Source organism: Pseudophryne corroboree, chromosome 2, assembly GCF_028390025.1.
Source record: "Pseudophryne corroboree isolate aPseCor3 chromosome 2, aPseCor3.hap2, whole genome shotgun sequence".
NCBI lineage: Eukaryota > Metazoa > Chordata > Amphibia > Anura > Myobatrachidae > Pseudophryne > Pseudophryne corroboree.
In genome coordinates this window covers 418085960-418110342 of record NC_086445.1, presented here as the reverse complement: position 1 = coordinate 418110342, position 24383 = coordinate 418085960, and the positions used below count along the sequence as shown (strand labels likewise).

The 24383-nt window shown below is 43.1% G+C and overlaps 1 protein-coding gene across 4 annotated transcripts in view; it reads left to right on the top strand.

The window, feature by feature from the left end:
* CFAP47 (cilia and flagella associated protein 47) overlaps positions 1-24383 on the top strand; it is a 1065013-nt gene that overhangs the window by 863258 nt on the left and 177372 nt on the right. For all 4 annotated transcript variants that reach the window (XM_063953487.1, XM_063953488.1, XM_063953489.1 and 1 more), the window contains one exon: positions 17592-17687. In XM_063953487.1, coding sequence (XP_063809557.1) covers positions 17592-17687 — 96 coding nt within the window. The remainder of the gene's footprint in view (positions 1-17591; positions 17688-24383) is intronic.

Sequence of the window (24383 nt, the reverse complement as noted above, 5' to 3'; positions counted from 1 at the left end):
AGTAGGTCACAGAGAGTGTCATCTGGAGAATACTCCTCATCACCAGTGCCACTGCCATGTGGTGTCCCAAAATGTTGTATTCTGTTTCCTTATGCCTTTTTTCAGTAAACATGCTACTACTGTGTGAAATAATCACACACATTGGCCTGGTCGACCACTGCTGTGCTGATGATACACAACTGTACCTCTTATTTGTTCTGGTACTGACAGTCCGATACCAACCCTAAATGGCTGCTCAGCTGAGCTCCTGAAGTGGATGAGTGTCAATTGGCTGCAACTGAATCCTGTTAAAACAGAGGTCCTCAACATCAAAAGACAAGACTGCAGCATAGCAAACCAACTGGACATACACTTGGGGGTTCATATTTACAAAATGATTATCATGTGTGGAATCTTGGCATTGTCTTGGATGGTACCTTGAGACTTAAACATCAGATATCAGCCACAATTAAATCCTCATTCTTTCATCTGAGGAACATATCCAGAATCAAGCACTTAATTCTTGCTGAAGATCTGTCAAAAGTTATACATGTACTTGTATCATCTATATTACACTACTGCAATGCCTTCTACTTGGTCTCCCAGCAAAAGAATTTCCCCACTTACAGTTGGTTCAAATGCAGCCCAACCAACCAGCTCCATTCCATCCACATAACACCCATTCTATACTTCCTCCACTGGCTGCCTGTAAGATGGTGAATTGCCTTCAAGATTGGCTTAGTGACTTTCAAAGCCCTCCATGAAACAGCTTCTGATTCCATACTACACCATTTGATTACTGTGATCTGTAGATGAAAGACTTTTACCAGTACCTAGACTCACCCGTTCATCTGGGGGTCGAGCTGTTAGCCATGCAGTTCCAACTCTATGGAACTCACGCGCACAGTTCGAAAGACCACTACTATGGAATACTTCAAAAACAGTCTCAAGTATTTCCGGTTTATGCAAGCATTTCCTTAATTGTCTATTTAGTATCTCCATGCTCTCTGTATTTGTGAAAAGCTTTTCTGTACTTCATTGTTTATGGACTGTATTATGGCCCTCATTCCGAGTTGATCGCACCAAGCAACTTTTTGCTGCTGGTTCGATCAACTAATCTCCGCCTATGGGGGAGTGTATTTTAGCATAGAAGGGCTGCGATTGCTTGTGCAGCCCTGCTATCCTAAAAAAGTTTCACACAAAACAAGACCAGCCCTGGACATACTTACCCTGTGCGACGGGTCCAGTGATGACGGTCACGGCTTTGACGTCAGACATCCGCCCTCCGTTCGCCTGGACATGCCTGTGTTTTTCTTACCACTCCCCGAAAATGGCTTCAAACGGTCAGTTGACGCCCCGAAACGCCTTCCTGCTATCAATCTTCTTGCGGTTGCCGCTGCGACCACTTTCTTTGCTGTCAGCGTCGTTGCCCGGTGTAATGCACACACTGCGCATGCGCATTGCAGACCCGATCGCACCACTGCAAAGAAGTGCAGCGTGCAATCGGGTCGGAATGAGGCCCTATATTCATTCTGTCTGTGAAGTGCCTTGAATACTACTGGAGAAAGAGTGCTATATTAATAAAATTCTTATTATTATCATTAGTCTGTTCCACTGGATACCAAGTGGCAGCGGTGCATGGAAATTGCTGGCTGAGGCTGTGCTCATCCAACTCCTCTCTTCCCATAGACATTTAGCATCTGGGACTGACCATGATGTCATATCCCCAGAACCCAAGCACAGCCTCAGTCACACATAAAAAGGGTAATGGAATGAGTTGAGAGGAGAGCAGTGAGTGGCCGCTACTCCCCCTCCGACTGGGCCCAGATGGCAGAGCAGCAGTGTTATTCACTGTGTTTAGCGCTATTGGGAGGAACCTGGCAGTGGCATACAGTGTGTCTATGTAATGCATTGTAATGCAACTGCTGCACTACCACTATTTCTGCCTTTGGCTTTTGGTTCCCTTTGTGATATTTCTACAAAAACACTTTTTTTGGCCATTTGAATTAATACATGTTTTGATGTGTTAGAGTGTATAAAAAGACTAATGGTATTTCATGAAAATTATTTATATGGTGTCACTTAAAAAAAAAAGAGTGATATTGATGTTGGAATGTGACGAGTCCCTCTCACTGGGACTGTGTGCATTTCTTGGGGAATGCAGCTACATGCTGGAAATGACCATTGGCTATTCTGTGAAATTCCCCCACAACAGAACCACCTAAGGGCCTAATTCAGACCTGATCGCTGCTTTACTTTTTCGCACAGCAGCCGATTAGGCCTGAACTGCATGTGTGCCAGCGCATACCAGACAGCCGATGGCCATCTCAGCCCTGCGATTGCCTCTGCTTGATTGACAAAATGGGGCGGGGCGGTCCGGTGGCATTTGGCCGCCATTTTGGGGGCATGGTCCGGGCAACGCAGGACCGCGGCAGCTTTGTGATGTCACATGCTGCCGATGTGACCCGGACAGCTATGGGTAGCTCCCTGCCAGCACGCAGGAGCTGCGCAGGTAGGGAGATACTCGTCGTGTACAAAAGCATCACTGCTGTGCAATGCTTTTGTAATTGAGCGGGGGTGGGGGTGTAGGGCCAAACATGCGGGGGTGGACTAGCCCTGTGCTGGGCGTCCCCCCACATGTCTGAGTAACTGATCGTAGCCGTGCAAAATTTTGCACGGCTTCAATCGGGTCTGAATTAAGCTCTAAATTCGTTTGAGTAAGTGAGTTAGGTTTTCTGTATTTTTATTTCTTTTAACTTGTTTGAGATTGTGCCATAATCTGTGTGTATTTTTAAAATATTCTTATTCACCTTTTAACTATTCTTTTTTTTAAATAAAGCTCTGAAGTATTTTTGGAATTTCATCTAAAATTCTAGTTCTGATTTTCTGTGCTTCTCATGAACCAAAGCCCCGTGTGGCATATTACCGATTTTTCAAAATATTAATAATTGTGTATGAAGGTAAGGGCCAAAGTTTGCCTTCAAATATAGTACTGTTCCTTCGGCTGGTGTCAGTGTACCGTGTTTGATTAATTCCATGTGTCAAAAGTGACCCCCCCCCCCATCACAGGCGCCAAATCTCAAGTTGGCATATTTGAAGAATTGTCCGGCAGCGTCGTGACACAGGGGTATTAAAAGCACTGCATGAGTCAAATATATTATTATGTTAATAAGCATTGAGACTCTTGGTGACCACTTCAATTAGCCTAACTGCTGTGCTGTCCCTAACAATGGACAGATGTAAGTTAAAATGAATTGGCATGGAATGACAGACAGTTAACAGATAACATGCTAAAACATATGTCTTGAAAAGGATAACATAACTAAATCCACATCCTCATGCCTCATCTCCATGACCACACTATAAGCTTTACAGTTTCATTACTTATGGCAGTGTTTCTATTTTGAGATTGCTGTATATTGTACAAAAGCCAGGGCATAATCAGTCCAAAAATGGCATTATAAGAGGAATGTATAGTACTGTATTATAGCTAGTGATGTGCACCTGAAATTTTTCGGGTTTTGTGTTTTGGTTTTGGGTTCGGTTCCGTGGCCGTGTTTTGGGTTCGAACGCGTTTTGGCAAAACCTCACCGAATTTTTTTTGTCGGATTCGGGTGTGTTTTGGATTCGGGTGTTTTTTTTTAAAAAACCCTAAAAAACCGCTTAAATCATAGAATTTGGGGGTCATTTTGATCCCATAGTATTATTAACCTCAATAACCATAATTTCCACTAATTTTCAGTCTATTCTGAAAACCTCACACCTCACAATATTATTTTTAGTCCTAAAATTTGCACCGAGGTCGCTGGATGGCTAAGCTAAGCGACACAAGTGGCCGACACAAACACCTGGCCCATCTAGGAGTGGCACTGCAGTGTCAGGCAGGATGGCCCTTCAAAAAAATACTCCCCAAACAGCACATGACGCAAAGAAAAAAAGAGGCGCAATGAGGTAGCTGTGTGACTAAGCTAAGCGACCCTAGTGGCCGACACAAATACCTGGCCCATCTAGGAGTGGCACTGCAGTGTCAGGCAGGATGGCCCTTCAAAAAAATACTCCCCAAACAGCACATGACGCAAAGAAAAAAAGAGGCGCAATGAGGTAGCTGTGTGACTAAGCTAAGCGACCCTAGTGGCTGAGACAAACACCTGGCCCATCTAGGAGTGGCACTGCAGTGTCACGCAGGATGGCCCTTCAAAAAACTACTCCCCAAACAGCACATGACGCAAAGAAAAAAAGAGGCGCAATGAGGTAGCTGTGTGACTAAGCTAAGCGACCCTAGTGGCCGACACAAACAACTGGCCCATCTAGGAGTGGCACTGCAGTGTCAGGCAGGATGGCCCTTCAAAAAAATACTCCCCAAACAGCACACGACGCAAAGAAAAAAAGAGGCGCAATGAGGTAGCTGTGTGACTAAGCTCAGCGACCCAAGTGGCCGACACAAACACCTGGCCCATCTAGGAGTGGCACTGCAGTGTCAGACAGGATGGCCCTTCAAAAAAATACTCCCCAAACAGCACATGACGCAAAGAAAAAAAGAGGCGCACTTGCAGGGGGCGTGCAAATGGTGGAAGGCGCAAGCTCTTCCCGTCCAGTGTTGGGAAGGTCAGGCATCGCAACCGACACAATTGGACTCTCCTTGGGGATTTGTGATTTCGAAGAACGCACAGTTCTTTGCTGTGCTTTTGCCAGCTTAAGTCTTTTCTTTTGTCTGGCGAGAGGATGAGTGCTTCCATCCTCATGTGAAGCTGAACCACTAGCCATGAACATAGGCCAGGGCCTCAGCCGTTCCCTGCCACTCCGTGTCGTAAATGGCATATTGGCAAGTTTACGCTTCTCCTCAGACGCTTTTAATTTTGATTTTTGGGTAATTTTACTGATCTTTTGTGTTTTGGATTTTACATGCTCTGTACTATGACATTGGGCATCGGCCTTGGCAGACGACGTTGATGGCATTTCATCGTCTCGGCCATGACTAGTGGCAGCAGCTTCAGCATGAGGTGGAAGTGGATCTTGATCTTTCCCTATTTTTTTAACCTCCACATTTTTGTTCTCCATATTTTAATGCGCCCAACTAAAAGCCACCACAGGTATACAATGTAGATGGATATATACTATAGTATTATATTACTCATGGACGACGAGTGCACTGACGACATAGAGGTAGGTACAGCCGTGGCCTACCGTACTGCTATATGTATATAATATACTGTATAATAATAACGGACCTGGTGGACACTGTCAGCAGACTGCTAAACTAGTATGAAGAAAAAAAAAGCCACCACAGGTATACAATGTAGATGGATGGATAGTATAGTATTATATTACTTATGGACGACGAGTGCACTGACGACAAAGAGGTAGGTACAGCCGTGGCCTACCGTACTGCTTATATATATAACATACTGTATAATAATAATAACGGACCTGGTGGACACTGTCAGCAGACTGCTAAACTAGTATGAAGAAAAAAAAAGCCACCACAGGTATACAATGTAGATGGATGGATAGTATAGTATTATATTACTTATGGACGACGAGTGCACTGACGACAAAGAGGTAGGTACAGCCATGGACTACCGTACTGCTTATATATATATCATATACTATATAATAATAATAATAACGGACCTTGTGGACACTGTCAGCAGACTGCTAAACTAGTATGAAGAAGAAAAAAGCCACCACAGGTATACAATGTAGATAGATGGATACTATAGTATAGTATTATATTACTTATGGACGACGAGTGCACTGACGACACAGAGGTAGGTACAGCCGTGGCCTACCGTACTGCTTATATATATATAATATACTGTATAATAATAATAACGGACCTGGTGGACACTGTCAGCAGACTGCTAAACTAGTATGAAGAAAAAAAAAGCCACCACAGGTATACAATGTAGATGGATGGATACTATAGTATAGTATTATATTACTTATGGACGACGAGTGCACTGACGACACAGAGGTAGGTACAGCCGTGGCCTACCATACTGCTTATATATATAATATACTGTATAATAAAAATAACGGACCTGGTGGACACTGTCAGCAGACTGCTAAACTAGTATGAAGAAAAAAAAAGCCACCTACAGGTATACAATGTAGATGGATGGATAGTATAGTATTATATTACTTATGGACGACGAGTGCACTGACGACAAAGAGGTAGGTACAGCCGTGGCCTACCGTACTGCTTATATATATAATATACTGTATAATAATAATAACGGACCTGGTGGACACTGTCAGCAGACTGCTAAACTAGTATGAAGAAAAAAAAAGCCACCACAGGTATACAATGTAGATGGATGGATACTATAGTATAGTATTATATTACTTATGGACGACGAGTGCACTGACGACACAGAGGTAGGTACAGCCGTGGCCTACCGTACTGCTTATATATATAATATACTGTATAAGAATAATAACGGACCTGGTGGACACTGTCAGCAGACTGCTAAACTAGTATAAAGAAAAAAAAAGCCACCACAGGTATACAATGTAGATGGATGGATAGTATAGTATTATATTACTTATGGACGACGAGTGCACTGACGACACAGAGGTAGGTACAGCCGTGGCCTACCGTACTGCTTATATATATATAATATACTGTATAATAATAATAACGGACCTGGTGGACACTGTCAGCAGACTGCTAAACTAGTATGTAGAAAAAAAAAGCCACCACAGGTATACAATGTAGATGGATGGATACTATAGTATAGTATTATATTACTTATGGACGACGAGTGCACTGACGACACAGAGGTAGGTACAGCCGTGGCCTACCGTACTGCTTATATATATAATATACTGTATAATAAAAATAACGGACCTGGTGGACACTGTCAGCAGACTGCTAAACTAGTATGAAGAAAAAAAAAGCCACCACAGGTATACAATGTAGATGGATGGATAGTATAGTATTATATTACTTATGGACGACGAGTGCACTGACGACAAAGAGGTAGGTACAGCCGTGGCCTACCGTACTGCTTATATATATAATATACTGTATAATAATAATAACGGACCTGGTGGACACTGTCAGCAGACTGCTAAACTAGTATGAAGAAAAAAAAAGCCACCACAGGTATACAATGTAGATGGATGGATACTATAGTATAGTATTATATTACTTATGGACGACGAGTGCACTGACGACACAGAGGTAGGTACAGCCGTGGCCTACCGTACTGCTTATATATATAATATACTGTATAATAATAATAACGGACCAGGTGGACACTGTCAGCAGACTGCTAAACTAGTATGAAGAAAAAAAAAGCCACCACAGGTATACAATGTAGATGGATGGATAGTATAGTATTATATTACTTATGGACGACGAGAGCACTGACGACAATGAGGTAGGTACAGCCGTGGCAACCGTACTGCTTATATATATAATATACTGTATAATAATAATAACGGACCTGGTGGACACTGTCAGCAGACTGCTAAACTAGTATGAAGAAAAAAAAAGCCACCACAGGTATACAATGTAGATGGATGGATACTATAGTATAGTATTATATTACTTATGGACGACGAGTGCACTGACGACACAGAGGTAGGTACAGCCGTGGCCTACCGTACTGCTTATATATATAATATACTGTATAAGAATAATAACGGACCTGGTGGACACTGTCAGCAGACTGCTAAACTAGTATAAAGAAAAAAAAAGCCACCACAGGTATACAATGTAGATGGATGGATAGTATAGTATTATATTACTTATGGACGACGAGTGCACTGACGACACAGAGGTAGGTACAGCCGTGGCCTACCGTACTGCTTATATATATATAATATACTGTATAATAATAATAACGGACCTGGTGGACACTGTCAGCAGACTGCTAAACTAGTATGTAGAAAAAAAAAGCCACCACAGGTATACAATGTAGATGGATGGATACTATAGTATAGTATTATATTACTTATGGACGACGAGTGCACTGACGACACAGAGGTAGGTACAGCCGTGGCCTACCATACTGCTTATATATATAATATACTGTATAATAAAAATAACGGACCTGGTGGACACTGTCAGCAGACTGCTAAACTAGTATGAAGAAAAAAAAAGCCACCACAGGTATACAATGTAGATGGATGGATAGTATAGTATTATATTACTTATGGACGACGAGTGCACTGACGACAAAGAGGTAGGTACAGCCGTGGCCTACCGTACTGCTTATATATATAATATACTGTATAATAATAATAACGGACCTGGTGGACACTGTCAGCAGACTGCTAAACTAGTATGAAGAAAAAAAAAGCCACCACAGGTATACAATGTAGATGGATGGATACTATAGTATAGTATTATATTACTTATGGACGACGAGTGCACTGACGACACAGAGGTAGGTACAGCCGTGGCCTACCGTACTGCTTATATATATAATATACTGTATAATAATAATAACGGACCTGGTGGACACTGTCAGCAGACTGCTAAACTAGTATGAAGAAAAAAAAAGCCACCACAGGTATACAATGTAGATGGATGGATAGTATAGTATTATATTACTTATGGACGACGAGTGCACTGACGACAAAGAGGTAGGTACAGCCGTGGCCTACCGTACTGCTTATATATATAATATACTGTATAATAATAATAACGGACCTGGTGGACACTGTCAGCAGACTGCTAAACTAGTATGAAGAAAAAAAAAAGCCACCACAGGTATACAATGTAGATGGATGGATACTATAGTATAGTATTATATTACTTATGGACGACGAGTGCACTGACGACACAGAGGTAGGTACAGCCGTGGCCTACCGTACTGCTTATATATATATAATATACTGTATAAGAATAATAACGGACCTGGTGGACACTGTCAGCAGACTGCTAAACTAGTATGATGAAAAAAAAAGCCACCACAGGTATACAATGTAGATGGATGGATAGTATAGTATTATATTACTTATGGACGACGAGTGCACTGACGACACAGAGGTAGGTACAGCCGTGGCCTACCGTACTGCTTATATATATATAATATACTGTATAATAATAATAACGGACCTGGTGGACACTGTCAGCAGACTGCTAAACTAGTATGTAGAAAAAAAAAGCCACCACAGGTATACAATGTAGATGGATGGATACTATAGTATAGTATTATATTACTTATGGACGACGAGTGCACTGACGACACAGAGGTAGGTACAGCCGTGGCCTACCATACTGCTTATATATATAATATACTGTATAATAAAAATAACGGACCTGGTGGACACTGTCAGCAGACTGCTAAACTAGTATGAAGAAAAAAAAAGCCACCACAGGTATACAATGTAGATGGATGGATACTATAGTATTATATTACTTATGGACGACGAGTGCACTGACGACAAAGAGGTAGGTACAGCCGTGGCCTACCGTACTGCTTATATATATAATATACTGTATAATAATAATAACGGACCTGGTGGACACTGTCAGCAGACTGCTAAACTAGTATGAAGAAAAAAAAAGCCACCACAGGTATACAATGTAGATGGATGGATACTATAGTATAGTATTATATTACTTATGGACGACGAGTGCACTGACGACACAGAGGTAGGTACAGCCGTGGCCTACCGTACTGCTTATATATATAATATACTGTATAATAATAATAACGGACCTGGTGGACACTGTCAGCAGACTGCTAAACTAGTATGAAGAAAAAAAAAGCCACCACAGGTATACAATGTAGATGGATGGATAGTATAGTATTATATTACTTATGGACGACGAGTGCACTGACGACAAAGAGGTAGGTACAGCCGTGGCCTACCGTACTGCTTATATATATAATATACTGTATAATAATAATAACGGACCTGGTGGACACTGTCAGCAGACTGCTAAACTAGTATGAAGAAAAAAAAAAGCCACCACAGGTATACAATGTAGATGGATGGATACTATAGTATAGTATTATATTACTTATGGACGACGAGTGCACTGACGACACAGAGGTAGGTACAGCCGTGGCCTACCGTACTGCTTATATATATATAATATACTGTATAAGAATAATAACGGACCTGGTGGACACTGTCAGCAGACTGCTAAACTAGTATGAAGAAAAAAAAAGCCACCACAGGTATACAATGTAGATGGATGGATAGTATAGTATTATATTACTTATGGACGACGAGTGCACTGACGACACAGAGGTAGGTACAGCCGTGGCCTACCGTACTGCTAATAGATATAATAAATATAATATACTGTATAATAATAACGGACCTGGTGGACACTGTCAGCAGACTGCTAAACTAGTATGAAGAAAAAAAAAGCCACCACAGGAGTGTTTTTCAGGCAGACAAACGTATACTGGACTGGTGGTCACTGTCAGCAAAACTGTGCACTGTACTCCTGCTATAACTGCTCCCCAGTCCCCACAATTAGGCAGTGTGAGCACTGAGCAGTGCACTCAGCACAGATATATCGGCCCTCATTCCGAGTTGATCGGTCGCAAGGCGAATTTAGCAGAGTTACACACGCTAAGCCGCCGCCTACTGGGAGTGAATCTTAGCTTCTTAAAATTGCGACCGATGTATTCGCAATATTGCGATTACTAACTACTTAGCAGTTTCAGAGTAGCTCCAGACTTACTCTGCCTGTGCGATCATTTCAGTGCTTGTCGTTCCTGGTTGACGTCACAAACACACCCAGCGTTCGCCCAGGCACTCCCACCGTTTCCCCGGCCACTCCTGCGTTTTTTCCGGAAACGGTAGCGTTTTCAGCCACACGCCCCTGAAACGCCGTGTTTCCGCCCAGTAACACCCATTTCCTGTCAATCACATTACGATCGCCGGAGCGAAGAAAAAGCCGTGAGTAAAAATACTATCTTCATAGTAAAGTTACTTGGCGCAGTCGCAGTGCGAACATTGCGCATGCGTACTAAGCGGATTTTCACTGCGATGCGATGAAAAATACCGAGCGAACAACTCGGAATGAGGGCCATCATGCAGCAGTGCAGCACACTGAGTGAGCACAGATATGGTGGAGCGTTTTTTTCAGGCAGAGAAACAAAGGATTAAATTCACTGGTGGTATAATCAAAACCCTGCACTGTACTCCCTAACAGCTGTTCCCCGTCCCCAATCCTCCCCACAATTATAACTAAGTCACTCAGTCTCTTTACTCTTTTCTACTATAACGGAGAGGACGCCAGCCACGTCCTCTCCCTATCAATCTCAATGCACGTGTGAAAATGGCGGCGACGCGCGGCTCCTTATATAGAATCTGAATCTCGCGAGAATCCGACAGCGGGATGATGACGTTCGGGCGCGCTCGGGTTAACCGAGCAAGGCGGGAGGATCCGAGTCGCTCGGACCCGTGAAAAAAAAAGGTGAAGTTCGGGCGGGTTCGGATCCCGAGGATCCGAACCCGCTCATCACTAACTATAGCGGTGATTTACTTTGAAAATAATCCATGTTATTACCACTGGATATTACCTAGTGGTAGCAGGATGAAGATGAGTATAAGGAGTCAGTACTGTATTCACAATTGAGTATACAATCATTCCATAAGCAATTACAGGAGTGAGAAAATTTGTATGAAATTTGTATACATATTAGGTCTTATGCATATACAGGACCATGTCAGTTTTAACAGCATAAATTGCATATAATCACCCTGGGTCTGATTCAGTGGTGGACGCAGTGCCATATACAGTATTGACCAATAGTTGAGCAATTATGTGCTACTGCACATGCGTCAAAAGTCTTTAAACCCCTATGGTGCATGCGGTTTTCCAACTGTAGTATTGGGAATGGAAAGGCAAAACCAGCGGTGCAAGTGGGCAGGTATGGTGGGTACGGTGTACCCTTAAGAATTTAGCCATGGGTATGCCGTATCCACCGCCTACAGGCCACCGCTCCCACCCTCCCTCTGCTGCTGCTCACTGCCGCTGCTGCTTGAGGGGAAGAGAGCGCAGCGCGCGCCTCTCCTGCCCCTCAGTGTCTCCTTTCAATTCAGCGCCAGTCCGTGAGCCAATTAGAGCTCGTGGACCAGCAAGGCCAACGGTCCTGATTGGTTGCCGGACCGCAAGCTTTGATTGGCTCACGGATCTGCGCTGAATTGAAGGTAGACACCCGCACCGCCACCTGAGACTGGGGGGCAGGAGAGGCGCATGCTGCGCTCTTCTCCCCTCACACACAGGACAGCAGCAGCGGTGAGCAGCAGGGGAAGGGGGGACATGTGTACCTGGCACTGGGGGCATATCTGGCACTGCGAGGACATGTGTAAATGGCACTGGGGGCATATCTGGCACTTGGGGGACATGTGTATCTGGCACTGAGGGCATATCTGGCACTGGGTATACATGTGTATCTGGCACTGGGGGCATATCTGGAACTGGGGGGACATGTGTATCTGGTACTGGGGGCATATCTGGCTCTGGGGGGGACATGTGTATCTGGCATTGGGGGCATATCTGGCACTGGGAGCATATCTGACACAGTGAGGGCATTTGTGTATCTGGAAATGGGAGGCAATGTATATCTGGCACTCCAGGGACATTTGTGTATCTGGCACAGTGAGGCAAAATGTATCTGGCACTGTGGGGCAATGTATATCTGGCACTGTGGGGCAACGTGTATCTGGCACTATTGGGGTCATATGTGTATCTGCCACTCCCCCCATATGTGTATCATGCCCCCATTTTCATTGGCCACACCCCATGTGGCATTTGGCCACACCCATGTGGCATTTGGCCACACCCACTTTTTGGCGCACGCGCCTTTGGAATGCGCAAACAGTACCTGTAAGAAATGTTTTCGACTTGCAACACAGGGCAAAACCCTGGGTGTTCCTGGGTGGTGACTGTGATGTGGCTTACAATGAACACAATTAATGCAGCCACATTCTCAGACACAGTATATTAGGTAATGAGTTCTTCACCTGCGCACTGAGCAACTGTGACTAATGCAAGAAATGATAAACTTATGACAAATATAGAACAGTGGGGGTCATTCCGACCCGATCGCTGCAGTTTATCGCAGTGCAGCGATCGGGTCAGAACTGCGGAACTGAGGCAGAGGCGGTCGCTGGGCGGGAGGGGGCTGGACGGCGGCATTAAGCCGCCGTTTAGGGGGTGCGGTCCGGCCAACGCAGGCATGGCCAGACCGTTGGGGGGCAGGCCGTGGCAGCTGCGTGACGCCACACGCAGCCGCTGTGACCCGTGGCAGCGAAGAGGTTCTCCTGAGATGCAAAAGCATCACCGCTGTGCGATACTTTTGCATTTTTGCAAGGGGGGGGGGTGCGGCACTGACATGCGGGGCAGACTAGCCCTGTGCTGGGCGTCCCCCCGCATGTCTGAGTGCCTGATCGTAATGACCCCACAGTGAACAGTGCACTGTGCTTAGCTATTGTTATAATGTGTGCAGTAGATTTGCACTAATGGTTAATTGACCTATATATTAAAGGATACTGTGTCATTACCATTGCCACTCTGACAAACTGATGGATTGTGCAAGCAAAGACTGTTTCTTATTCAGGCTGACTGTAAAGTCACTTTATTATTATTATTATTATTATTATTATTAGTAGTAGTATTATTAGTATTATTATTAATACTAATAATAATAAAAGTCCTTTATAATTCATATCAATGAACCATTACTGAAAATCTACTGCACGCATTATCACAATAGCTGAGTGCAGTGCACCTTTGCATATTTGTCTTAAGTTCTCAGACACAATACTGTTTTGCAGAGTTAAGAAGGAAACACTGCGCTAGCCACAGGCTGGTGAAAGTGTTGATGGTGAGAGCAATGTGCTGACAGTGGTGTATTTACAACCACCTGTGGATTTACATCATCCATGATCATTGAAAGTGGGTGTGTCAGGGCTTGCACATTTCGGCACATGCTGGTACTCAGGTGGAAGACTGAAACTAGCAATTGCATATTACCACAGCCACACATCTGGAAATCAGGCCCTGTGTGCATACCCATAAAACCATCCTATGCAGATTTCATAGGTGTCTTTGTTTTGTTGTTGCTCATATATGTATGTATGTATGTATGTATGTATTATATATTTTTTCCTTGATAAGATGGAGAGTTGTACCTGATATAAAGTATTAGAGACGTTTTTGATCTTTTTTGAGATTTACCAACAGAGGCAAAGGCATATTTTGCTAGTAAAGTAAAACCCCTTTCACATTGCTATGCCAGGTCGTACCAGGGATTTTGATACCCCTTACAGACTGGCAGCCCGACCCAGCTTATTGCTGTGTTGGTGACTTCACTATTGATGCTGACAAACAATGGCAGTTGCTCGGTCATTCCTGGAGATAATTATATATCAGGTGTTAGAAAGGGGGAGGGGTCACAGACAAACAACAGACAGAAAAGGGGGGGTTGCAAATCCCCACCCCTAAAAATTACCTGTAACCATACCTGAACCTATCTGGTAATAGAAATTCAGAGTATTAGTCACATATGCTCCCTTTCTCTGGAATTCCCTACCTCTCCCCCTCAGACTCTCCACCTCTCTACAAAACTTCAAACGGGCTCTTAAGACCCACTTCTTTACCAAACCCAGCCAAATCTCATCCTAACCCTCTGTTCCACGCTCTCTATGTACCCCATCTGTGTCACCCCTGTCTGTCCACCCCTCCCCTTAGAATGTAAGCTCTCACGAGTAGGGCCCTCTTCCCTCATGTGCTTATCCTTTTCTTACTTTAATAATCCTTAACTGCCCAAATCCCGCAGTTTTGTGGCCACCTTGGAATTTATCTCTATGCCGTTTACTAGTTTAGTTATGCTTAGTTACCCTGTACTTGTCCTATATTGTCTTCAACTGTAAGTCACTGTCTTCCTGTTTTGATTATGTGCATATGTACTCTGTAATTGGGCGCTGCAGAACCCTTGTGGCGCCATATAAATAAAGGATAATAATATGTTTGCAAACGCATGTTTAACCTGCTGAGCCACTTCACGGCTTCTCTTATATCAGCAGTCCTAACACTATATAATAGCAGTGCTCACATAGGGCCATGTAATTTGTCTACAGTAGGCCTCATGATAAAGGCTATTACTAAAACACAACCAGACAGAGAGCTAACTTACCCGGGAGTCACCCCCAGGATCTCCCATTAGCACTACAAGGAACAGCATGCCTTCCAAATACTGATCCCATTCAATGCCTCTCACACACAAGCAGACAAACAATGGCATTTGTTCGGTCATTCCTGGAGATAATTATATATCAGGTGCTAGAAAGGGGGAGGGGTCATAGACAAACAGACAGAAAAGGGGGGAGGTTGCAAATCCCCACCCCTAAATTTCCTTCAGCACACTAAAAATTACCTGTAACCATACCTGAACCTATCTGGTAATAGAAATTCAGAGAATTAGTCACACATGTTTGCTACCCAAACCGCTCTTGAAGATGAGATTATCTCCAAGCACCGGCTTTTTGTATGGTGTGAACTGACCCGGTGCATGGACCCAGCTTTTCCATTCACACTGCATCGCAAGCCTGGTTGAACCCATGTTCAACCCTGCTCGATACCTGGGTTGAAATGCCGGTTCTCTTGACCCGGGTTATTTCACCTGTGTGCTGTGCATTCAAATAAAATAACCCCGGATATTGATGGCACTGTGTGAAAGGGGTATCAGTGGTTAAAATCACTTGTGTATGTGGTATGTGATGCATGCCTAGCAAAAAGACCCACACGCATCTTGCGACATCTGCACTTCTATATGCCCATTATTTCAGCTTTATTAAGTGCCGTAGTTTACATTGACAGTATGATATGTATTCTACCCAACTATATTTCAGCCCATTTGTATGTAATATTGTTATCTACCTCACTTACCAAATGTCTTCTTCTCTGTTGGCCTCTGTATATAAATGTAGCTGACTACCGAGCTTCGCAGTCCACCTCAGAGGCGTCACAATCAGACACCACAAACATCTGCTATATCTGGAAGCACTATCTTCTCACTTATACATTATTGCAGACTTCCGAATATAAACGTAAAGACTCAAATGACATTTAGTATAATGACAGTAATCTTTTGCTTAATGTGTCATTAATCATTTTTTGGAAATGGTATTTACAATTACAATTGTTATTCTTCCACGACCTTCACCCTTTTGATTATGCACTAGTAACAGCAATACTTATCTGACAGGCTGTAACCCACAGTAACTGTCAAAATCTATAGACTTAGCTGTCTGCTCCCTGAATACCATTGGGGAAAGGAATGTTACTATCTCGACCATGATGCATCTTGCTTTACTATAATGCAATAACCGCGGCATAAAACAATATTGTATTATGGCCATGTTCTTCTACTTAAATTTTTCCCTTATTATATAGAAAAAAGAGTTGTTAATATGAACATATTAAGGTGAGGGTGGGTGCTTCCTGATAAAAGTATTTACTCTGCTCTGTTCTATCTGATATATACATATAATGTTTTTTACATTGCTAAAATAGAAAAGCATATTAAGGCCAAAATACAATAGCATGCGGACACTGAGGGTAATTCAGACTTGATCGTAGATGTACTAAATTTAGCACATCTATGGTCACCTTCAAAGACATGTGGAGGGATGCCCAGCGCAGGACTAGTCTGCCCCGCATGTCTGGCTCTGACCCCCTCCTCCGCCGCACAGGTACAAATGCATCGCATGGCGGCGATGCTTTTGTGCCTGAAGAATAGCTCCCTACCAGCACAGCTCCTGCGCGCTGACAGGGAGCTACCCGTCGCTCTCCGGGTCGCAGCGGCTGCACGGTCTGGGCATGCCTGGGTTTTTCCTCTGCACATGCATTGGAGTCACGCAGTATGTGTCCCGATTGTTACTGCATGGAGATTCAGAACAGGTTTGGAAGCAGGGTCTGGGAATTTTCAGTGGGTGTTCCTGGGGGTGTAACAGGGGGACGCAAAGGAGCCGCTCTGACGCACAGCAATTACATAGGAGGCCATATCCAGATAGAGAAACTGTTCATGCCATAGGACTGGTGCAAGTTTCGATGGTGCATCTGTTGGTACATCTAAAGATGATCTAGATGGAGTTGCAAGATGCTGCAAGTGGGCATCTCAGTATTAAGATAATTGGCATTAGTATAATGCATGAGACTCTGTGTCAGGCCCATAATGTGCTTACTAATACAGTATACAAGGTAAATGAATGAGAACATGGAATGTAAAATGTGATAGTAAAAACTGTTTGCAGTTTGCGATTTTTAACATACAGTATGTGAACGTTCTGCTTTTTAGATTCTACTATTTTAGTGTATTTAATACTTTTCATGCTTTTTGATTATTTTTGTAATAAGGATGGTTAGTAGAATTTCCAGGTTAAAACCTGAAATTATTGCAAGCATGACAAGCAACATGATTAAAAATGCAAAGAGAAAAGAAAGGGAAGGGAGATGCTGTCACCTCGTATTTGAGATTGTACTTTGAAGAACATTCATCCGTGAAGTACTTTCATTAGAAAAGGCCTTTGATCACATTTCAACCATCAGTGAATTTATTTCCATGAATTTGACATTGAAGTATATAAAAATATTCCATCTTTTTTTTTTTTTGTTAAATTTTCAGACCAGGAACAGACCATGCATCGGCTTAGTGCATCTGTTCTGCGCCACTCCATCAATACAGAGTCAGCATTCTGTTTGCCCCTAAAGCAAACACAAGGTATTTATTTTAGTCTTCAAATCATGTCGTTGAAAAAATAGCACAATAGCTTTTTCATCTTATTTTTGTGCCTTTGATGTGCTTCATTTTTGTTTCTTCTATATATTAAAATATTGTTCTTTTCCCAATGTTCTGTTATTCCCAACAACTAGAATGTTTCTTTTAGATTTGACCAACTAATTCTATATTAATAATAATGTTTCTCATCTAGATTTTCAAAGTGCATTTGATTATGGGTATGAGTATCTAATTGTATTTAGTTGTCATCTACTACTCATCCGGGACATTCTCAGGTTTGAAGCGGGTAGGATAGAAGAATCTGTGGCCAACTGGATAATTAGAATGTTCATAGCTTGATATTACAGTATTTGTGGAAACAAGTGTTCATATCTTGTTGAAGAGGGTTACCGTACGTTAGTGAGGGCAAGGTTATATTATGTAAGGAGGGGAAAAGAAGCAGGCCGAGAACTAAAGTTCAGAAAGAGCAGGGTTTGAAAGTAAAGTAAAATCCACACCCACATAAGTAGGTTACCAATGATTAGCTTCAGGGGGTCCAAATACAATAGTGATTTGGCTTTTCAGGAATTCTTCCAACACAGAAGATATGCCCCATTTGCTTTGAGTATTATTGATCCAGTTACACAATCTAGCAAAAGCTGTTTAGAGATGTCATCATAAACAGAAAGGAGTGGTTGAAGAATGTGAGATGATGGGAAACAGGTTGGAAGAAATAGATGGAATGTTAGCTAAGGTCATACAATAGACGGAGTCTGCTCAAAACACACACAAACATAGGGCTAAAAAGGCAACATATTATAGGTCATTTATTGACTCTTTTTGGTGGATTGGTAAACAAATGTTATTTGTTGTTGCTGGGGCTTGCCACTGTTCTCCAGTACTCAGTGACGAAGAGTCTCCTTAAGAAATCACTGATATATTTAAAACAGCATTTATTTGATCCTAGATCACAGCCTTTTCAATCTTTGGCAGGTCCACCATAAGTGAGCAATCTCTATATCTCAAAAATTAGCAATTTTTGAGATTTTGTTAAAAAAATTTAAATATTGGCTTTTTGAGAAAATCAAAATTATTTTTGAAAATTAAATTTTTTATGGAAACATACTGCTGTGTTACAGATCATATGAAAGACCATAAAAAGAGATTTAAATGATACCTTGCCTAACTATCTAGCTCAATTAGGTGAGTTGCAAATACAGTTTTAAAAAAAAGTTTATAGCACAGTTTAAAAAAAAAAATTGCAGCTTTAAAGGCATATTATTTATTATTACAATTTATTTATAAAGGCACCACAAGTGCGCTGTACATACAACACACATTACAACAATACAGCGTATACAGAACTTAACATTACAGAAAACTAAAACAGGGCACAGGTAATAATTAGCACCACAGTTCTCAGTACACAATACAGCTGAGATGTCAGGAAGCAAAGAAGTAATCGGCATACTACTGGGGGCGGGCAGCTCTTGGAAGAGATGAACAGGAGGAAATACAGGTATAAAAAGTCACTGAGTAGGAAAGAGCTGTAACTGTGGGTATCCGGTCAGATGGTCGACAATGAACTAATGGTCGACACATGAAAAGGTCGAGAAGAGTTTTTCAAATTTTTTCTTTTTTTGAACTTTTTCATACTTTACGATCCACGTGAACTACGATTGGGAACGGTAACCTTGCCTGAAGCATGGCGAGTGAAGCGAACCATGTGAGGGGACGCGGTGCACTAATTGGGGTTGCCCGTCACTTTACACAGAAAACAACACAAAAAAAAAACAAAAAAACATGCCAACCCTTTCATGTGTCGACATTTCATGTGTCGACCATTTTAATGTGTCGACCATTAGTCCATATTGACCACGTCAATGTCGACCAATAGTGGTCGACCTAATGAGTGTCGACCTTACCATTGTCGACCATTCATACCGGAACCGGAACTGACGTGCAAGAGAAGAAGGCTGTGAGAACAGAAGAACCATTGAACATAGTCTACAATTTTGGGGTTTTCTTTACACCCATGGCAACATGGCAGCACCGACTCTGTGGAACTCACTTCCCCACACAGTGCGAGAGGCCCCAACTATAGAATCCTTCAAAAATAGACTCAAGAATTTCCTGATTGCTCAAGCATTTCCATAATGTCTCTTTAGTATCTACATGCTCTCTGTATTTTATGAAAAGCTTTTCTGTACTTCATTGTCTCTGTACTATCTTATGCTATGTATCTGTTAAGCGCCTTGAGTACTATTGGAGAATACGCTATATAAATGAAATTATTATTGTTATTATTATTTTTATTATTTATTATACCAAATTTCATCACAATCTGAAATGGTCAGTCTGAAAACTGTGTTGAGTTGGTGTGGAAATTGATATAATTTTATATCTAATTATAACCAATAATTCACAATATCAAAATCCGAATATTAAGTAAAAATCTAAATTATCTGGCAAACGTCCTCAAACATAACTCGGACATAAAAAAATCCAATTGTACCTGCAACGAAAGGCAATTTAATTTTCTTTTTGTCAGAAATGTTCAGCTTCATATTTGCTCTCATGAACAAGATTAATGAGATGGAGCGTAAAAAAGATATTTACTGATACACATTTTAAAAACTATGTTGGTGTTTAGGATTGTCATTCTCGCTTTCATGTTTAGAAAGATAGACTGTGTCATTGTATTAAATTCTTATCACATATACCTCATCCAATTTCACAGCAAAAATCAGATTCTGTAGTAAAACATTTGTCCAGTACAGTAACTATTAAAATGAAAACTCATGCAGTATGTGAAATATTAAATCAACATATATTAGATGCTGAACTTTATACTCTGATGCAGTAATTTAAAAAAACAAACAAACAACTATAACATATTTTCATATAAAATAGCAAGGGCAAACAGAAATCATCATCTTGCTGTGGCTTGGAGAGTGGGGCTGTTTACTCAGAAAGCAATTGCATTGTCCATACCCAAGCATTCTTGTTAATATTTAGCAAATTCGAGCCATGAAAACATTTTTTTTCTCACTGTACTGTTTAGAAAGTATTTAACAGAAATAAAGAAATGAATTTAGGTAAAAAAGGACAAAATATGCATTAATTCTAGGATGACATATACACTATAAGGAACTATGCTTGACTTTGGAATAGATGAGTGGACCAGTATGACTTATTTGCTCTGTATAGAAACACTATAACAATATCTAGTGTATTTATATTATTGTCAGCACTACCCACAACAACAAAAACAAGAATGAGTATCAATATATCCAACTGATACTCAGATGGCACCAGGACATCAGCTCAGATAGCAAGCATTTATCACAGACTGGTATTATAATAGTTGAATAAACAGTACACTAATCAGTTCTAATAAGATATACAGGGTCCAGTGAGCATACCGGTGGTTAGGATGCCGACAGCCGGAATCCTGTTGCCTGGTCAGAAGACAAATGCCCGTATCCCACATGGATCACAATGGCTGACTGCCAGCATCCCAATCACAAGTATGCTGGGGCAGGTTCAGTTCAGGCTCGAGGAGATTAAGCTGCTGGGTGACTGTTAGGGTTAGACTGCTGGGGTGGAGGGTTATGTTTAGGCAGTAAGAAAGGGGGGTTAGGGTGAAGTACTGTTATTTTCTCTGACGTCCTAAGTGGATGCTGGGACTCCGTAAGGACCATGGGGAATAGCGGCTCCACAGGAGACTGGGCACAACTAAAGAAAGCTTTAGGACTACCTGGTGTGTACTGGCTCCTCCCACTATGACCCTCCTCCAGACCTCAGTTAGAATCTTGTGCCCGGCTGAGCTGGATGCACACTAGGGGCTCTCCTGAGCTCCTAGAAAGAAAGTATATTTAGGTTTTTTATTTTACAGTGAGATCTGCTGGCAACAGACTCACTGCAGCGAGGGACTAAGGGGAGAAGAAGCGAACCTACAGTACCTAACAGGTGGTAGTTTGGGCTTCTTAGGCTACTGGACACCATTAGCTCCAGAGGGATCGACCGCAGGACCCGACCTTGGTGTTCGTTCCCGGAGCCGCGCCGCTGGCCCCCTTACAGAGCCAGAAGCAAGAAGTGTTCCGGAAAATCGGAGGCAGAAGACTTCTGTCTTCAACAAGGTAGCGCACAGCACTGCAGCTGTGCGCCATTGCTCCTCATGCACACCTCACACTCCGGTCACTGATGGGTGCAGGGCGCTGGGGGGGGGGGCGCCCTGAGGGCAATATAAGACACCTTGGCTGGCAAATCATCACAATATATAGTCCCAGGGCTATATATGTGATAAATTACCCCTGCCAGAATCCATAAAAAAGCGGGAGAAAAGTCAGCCGAAAAAGGGGCGGGGCTATCTCCCTCAGCACACTGACGCCATTTTTTCTTCACAGTGCAGCTGGAAGACAACTCCCCAGGCTCTCCCCTGTAGTTTTCAGGCTTAAAGGGTTAAAAAGAGAGAGGGGGCACTAAATTTAGGCGCAATGTATGTATACAAGCAGCTATTGGGGGAAAAAATCACTCAGTTATAGTGTTAATCCCTGCATTATATAGCGCTCTGGTGTGTGCTGGCATACTCTCTCTCTGTCTCCCCAAAGGACTTTGTGGGGTCCTGTCCTCAGTCAGAGCATTCCCTGTGTGTGTGCGGTGTCGGTACGGCTGTGTCGACATGTTGGATGAGGAAGGTTAAGTGGAGGCGGAGCAGAGGCCGATAAATGGGATGTCGCCCCCTGTGGGGCTGACACCAGAGTGGATGGATAGGTGGAAGGTATTAACCGACAATGTCAACTCCTTACATAAAAGGCTGGATGACGTAACAGCTGTGGGACAGCCGGCTTCTCAGCCCGCGCCTGCCCAGGCGTCTCAAAGGCCATCAGGGGCTCAAAAAACGCCCATTACCTCAGATGGCAGACACAGATGTCGACACGGAGTCTGACTCCAGTGTCGACGAGGTTGAGATATATACACAATCCACTAGGAACATCCGTTACATGATCTCGGCAATGAAAAATGTGTTACACATTTCTGACATGAACCCAAGTACCACATAAAAGGGGTTTTATGTTTGGGGAGAAAAAGCAGCCAGTGTTTTGTTCCCCCATCAGATGAGTGAATGAAGTGTGTGAAGAAGCGTGGGTTCCCCCGATAAGAAACTGGTAATTTCTAAAAAGTTACTGATGGCGTACCCTTTCCCGCCAGAGGATAGGTCACGTTGGGAGATATCCCCTAGGGTGGATAAGGCGCTCACACGTTTGTCAAAAAAGGTGGCACTGCCGTCTTAGGATACGGCCACCTTGAAGGAGCCTGCTGATAAAAAGCAGGAGGCTATCCTGAAGTCTGTATATACACACTCAGGTTCTATACTGAGACCTGCAATTGCCTCAGCATAAATAGTGCTGCTGCAGCGTGGTCTGATACCCTGTCAGATAATATTAATACCCTAGGCAGGGATAATATTTTGCTAACATAGAGCATATTAAAGACGTAGTCTTATATATGAAGGATGCACAGAGGGATATTTGCCGGCTGGCATCCAGAATTAATGCAATGTCCATTCTGCCAGGAGGGTATTAGAAACCCGGCAGTGGACAAGTGATGCTGCCTTTAAAAGGCACATGGAGATTCTGCCTTATAAGGGTGAGGAATTGTTTGGGGATGGTCTCTGGGACCTCGTATCCACAGCAACAGCTGGGAAGAAATTTTTTTACCTCATGTTTCCTCACAGCCTAAGAAAGCACCGTATTTTCAGGTACAGTCCTTTCGGCTTCAGAAAAGCAAGCGGGTCAAAGGCGCTTCCTTTCTGCACAGAGACAAGGGAAGAAGGAAAAAGCTGCACCAGACAGCCAGTTCCCAGGATCAAAAATCTTCCCCCGCTTCCTCTGAGTCCACCGCATGACGCTGGGGCTCCACAGGTGGAGACAGGTGCGGTGGGGGCGCGTCTCCGGAACTTAAGGGACCAGTGGGCATGCCCACAGGTGGATCCCTAGGTTCTGCAAGTAGTATCACAGGGATACAGGCTGGAGTTCGAGGCGACTCCCCCTCGCCGTTACCTCACATCAGCCTTGCCTGCTGCCCTCGGAGAAAGGTAGTACTGGCGGCAATTCACAAGCTGTACTTCCAGCAGGTGAAATCAAGGTACCCCTCCTTCAACAAGGCCGGGGTTACTATTCCAAAATGTTGTGGTACCGAAACCAGACGGTTCGGGGAGACCCATTCTAGAATTGAAATCCTTGAACACTTATATACGAAGGTTCAAGTTCAAAATGGAATCGCTCAGGGCGATTATTGCAAGCCTGGAGAATTTCATGGTATCACTGGACATCAAGGATGCTTACCTGCATGTCCCTATTTACCCTCTTCACCAGGAGTACTTCAAAATTGTGGTACAGGATTGTCATTACCAATTCCAGACGTTGCCGTTGGTCTGTCCCCAGCACCGAGGTATTTACCAAGGTAATGGCCGAAATAATTATCCCATACTTGGACGATCTCCTTATAAAGGCGAGGTCCAGGGAGCAGTTGTTCGTCGGAGTAGCACTATCTCGGGAAGTGCTACAACAGCACGGCTGGATTCTGAATATTCCAAAGTCGCAGCTGGTTCCTACGACGCGTCTACTGTTCCTGGGTATGGTTCTGGACACAGAACAGGATAAAAAGGGTTTCTCCCGGAGGAGAAGTCCAAGG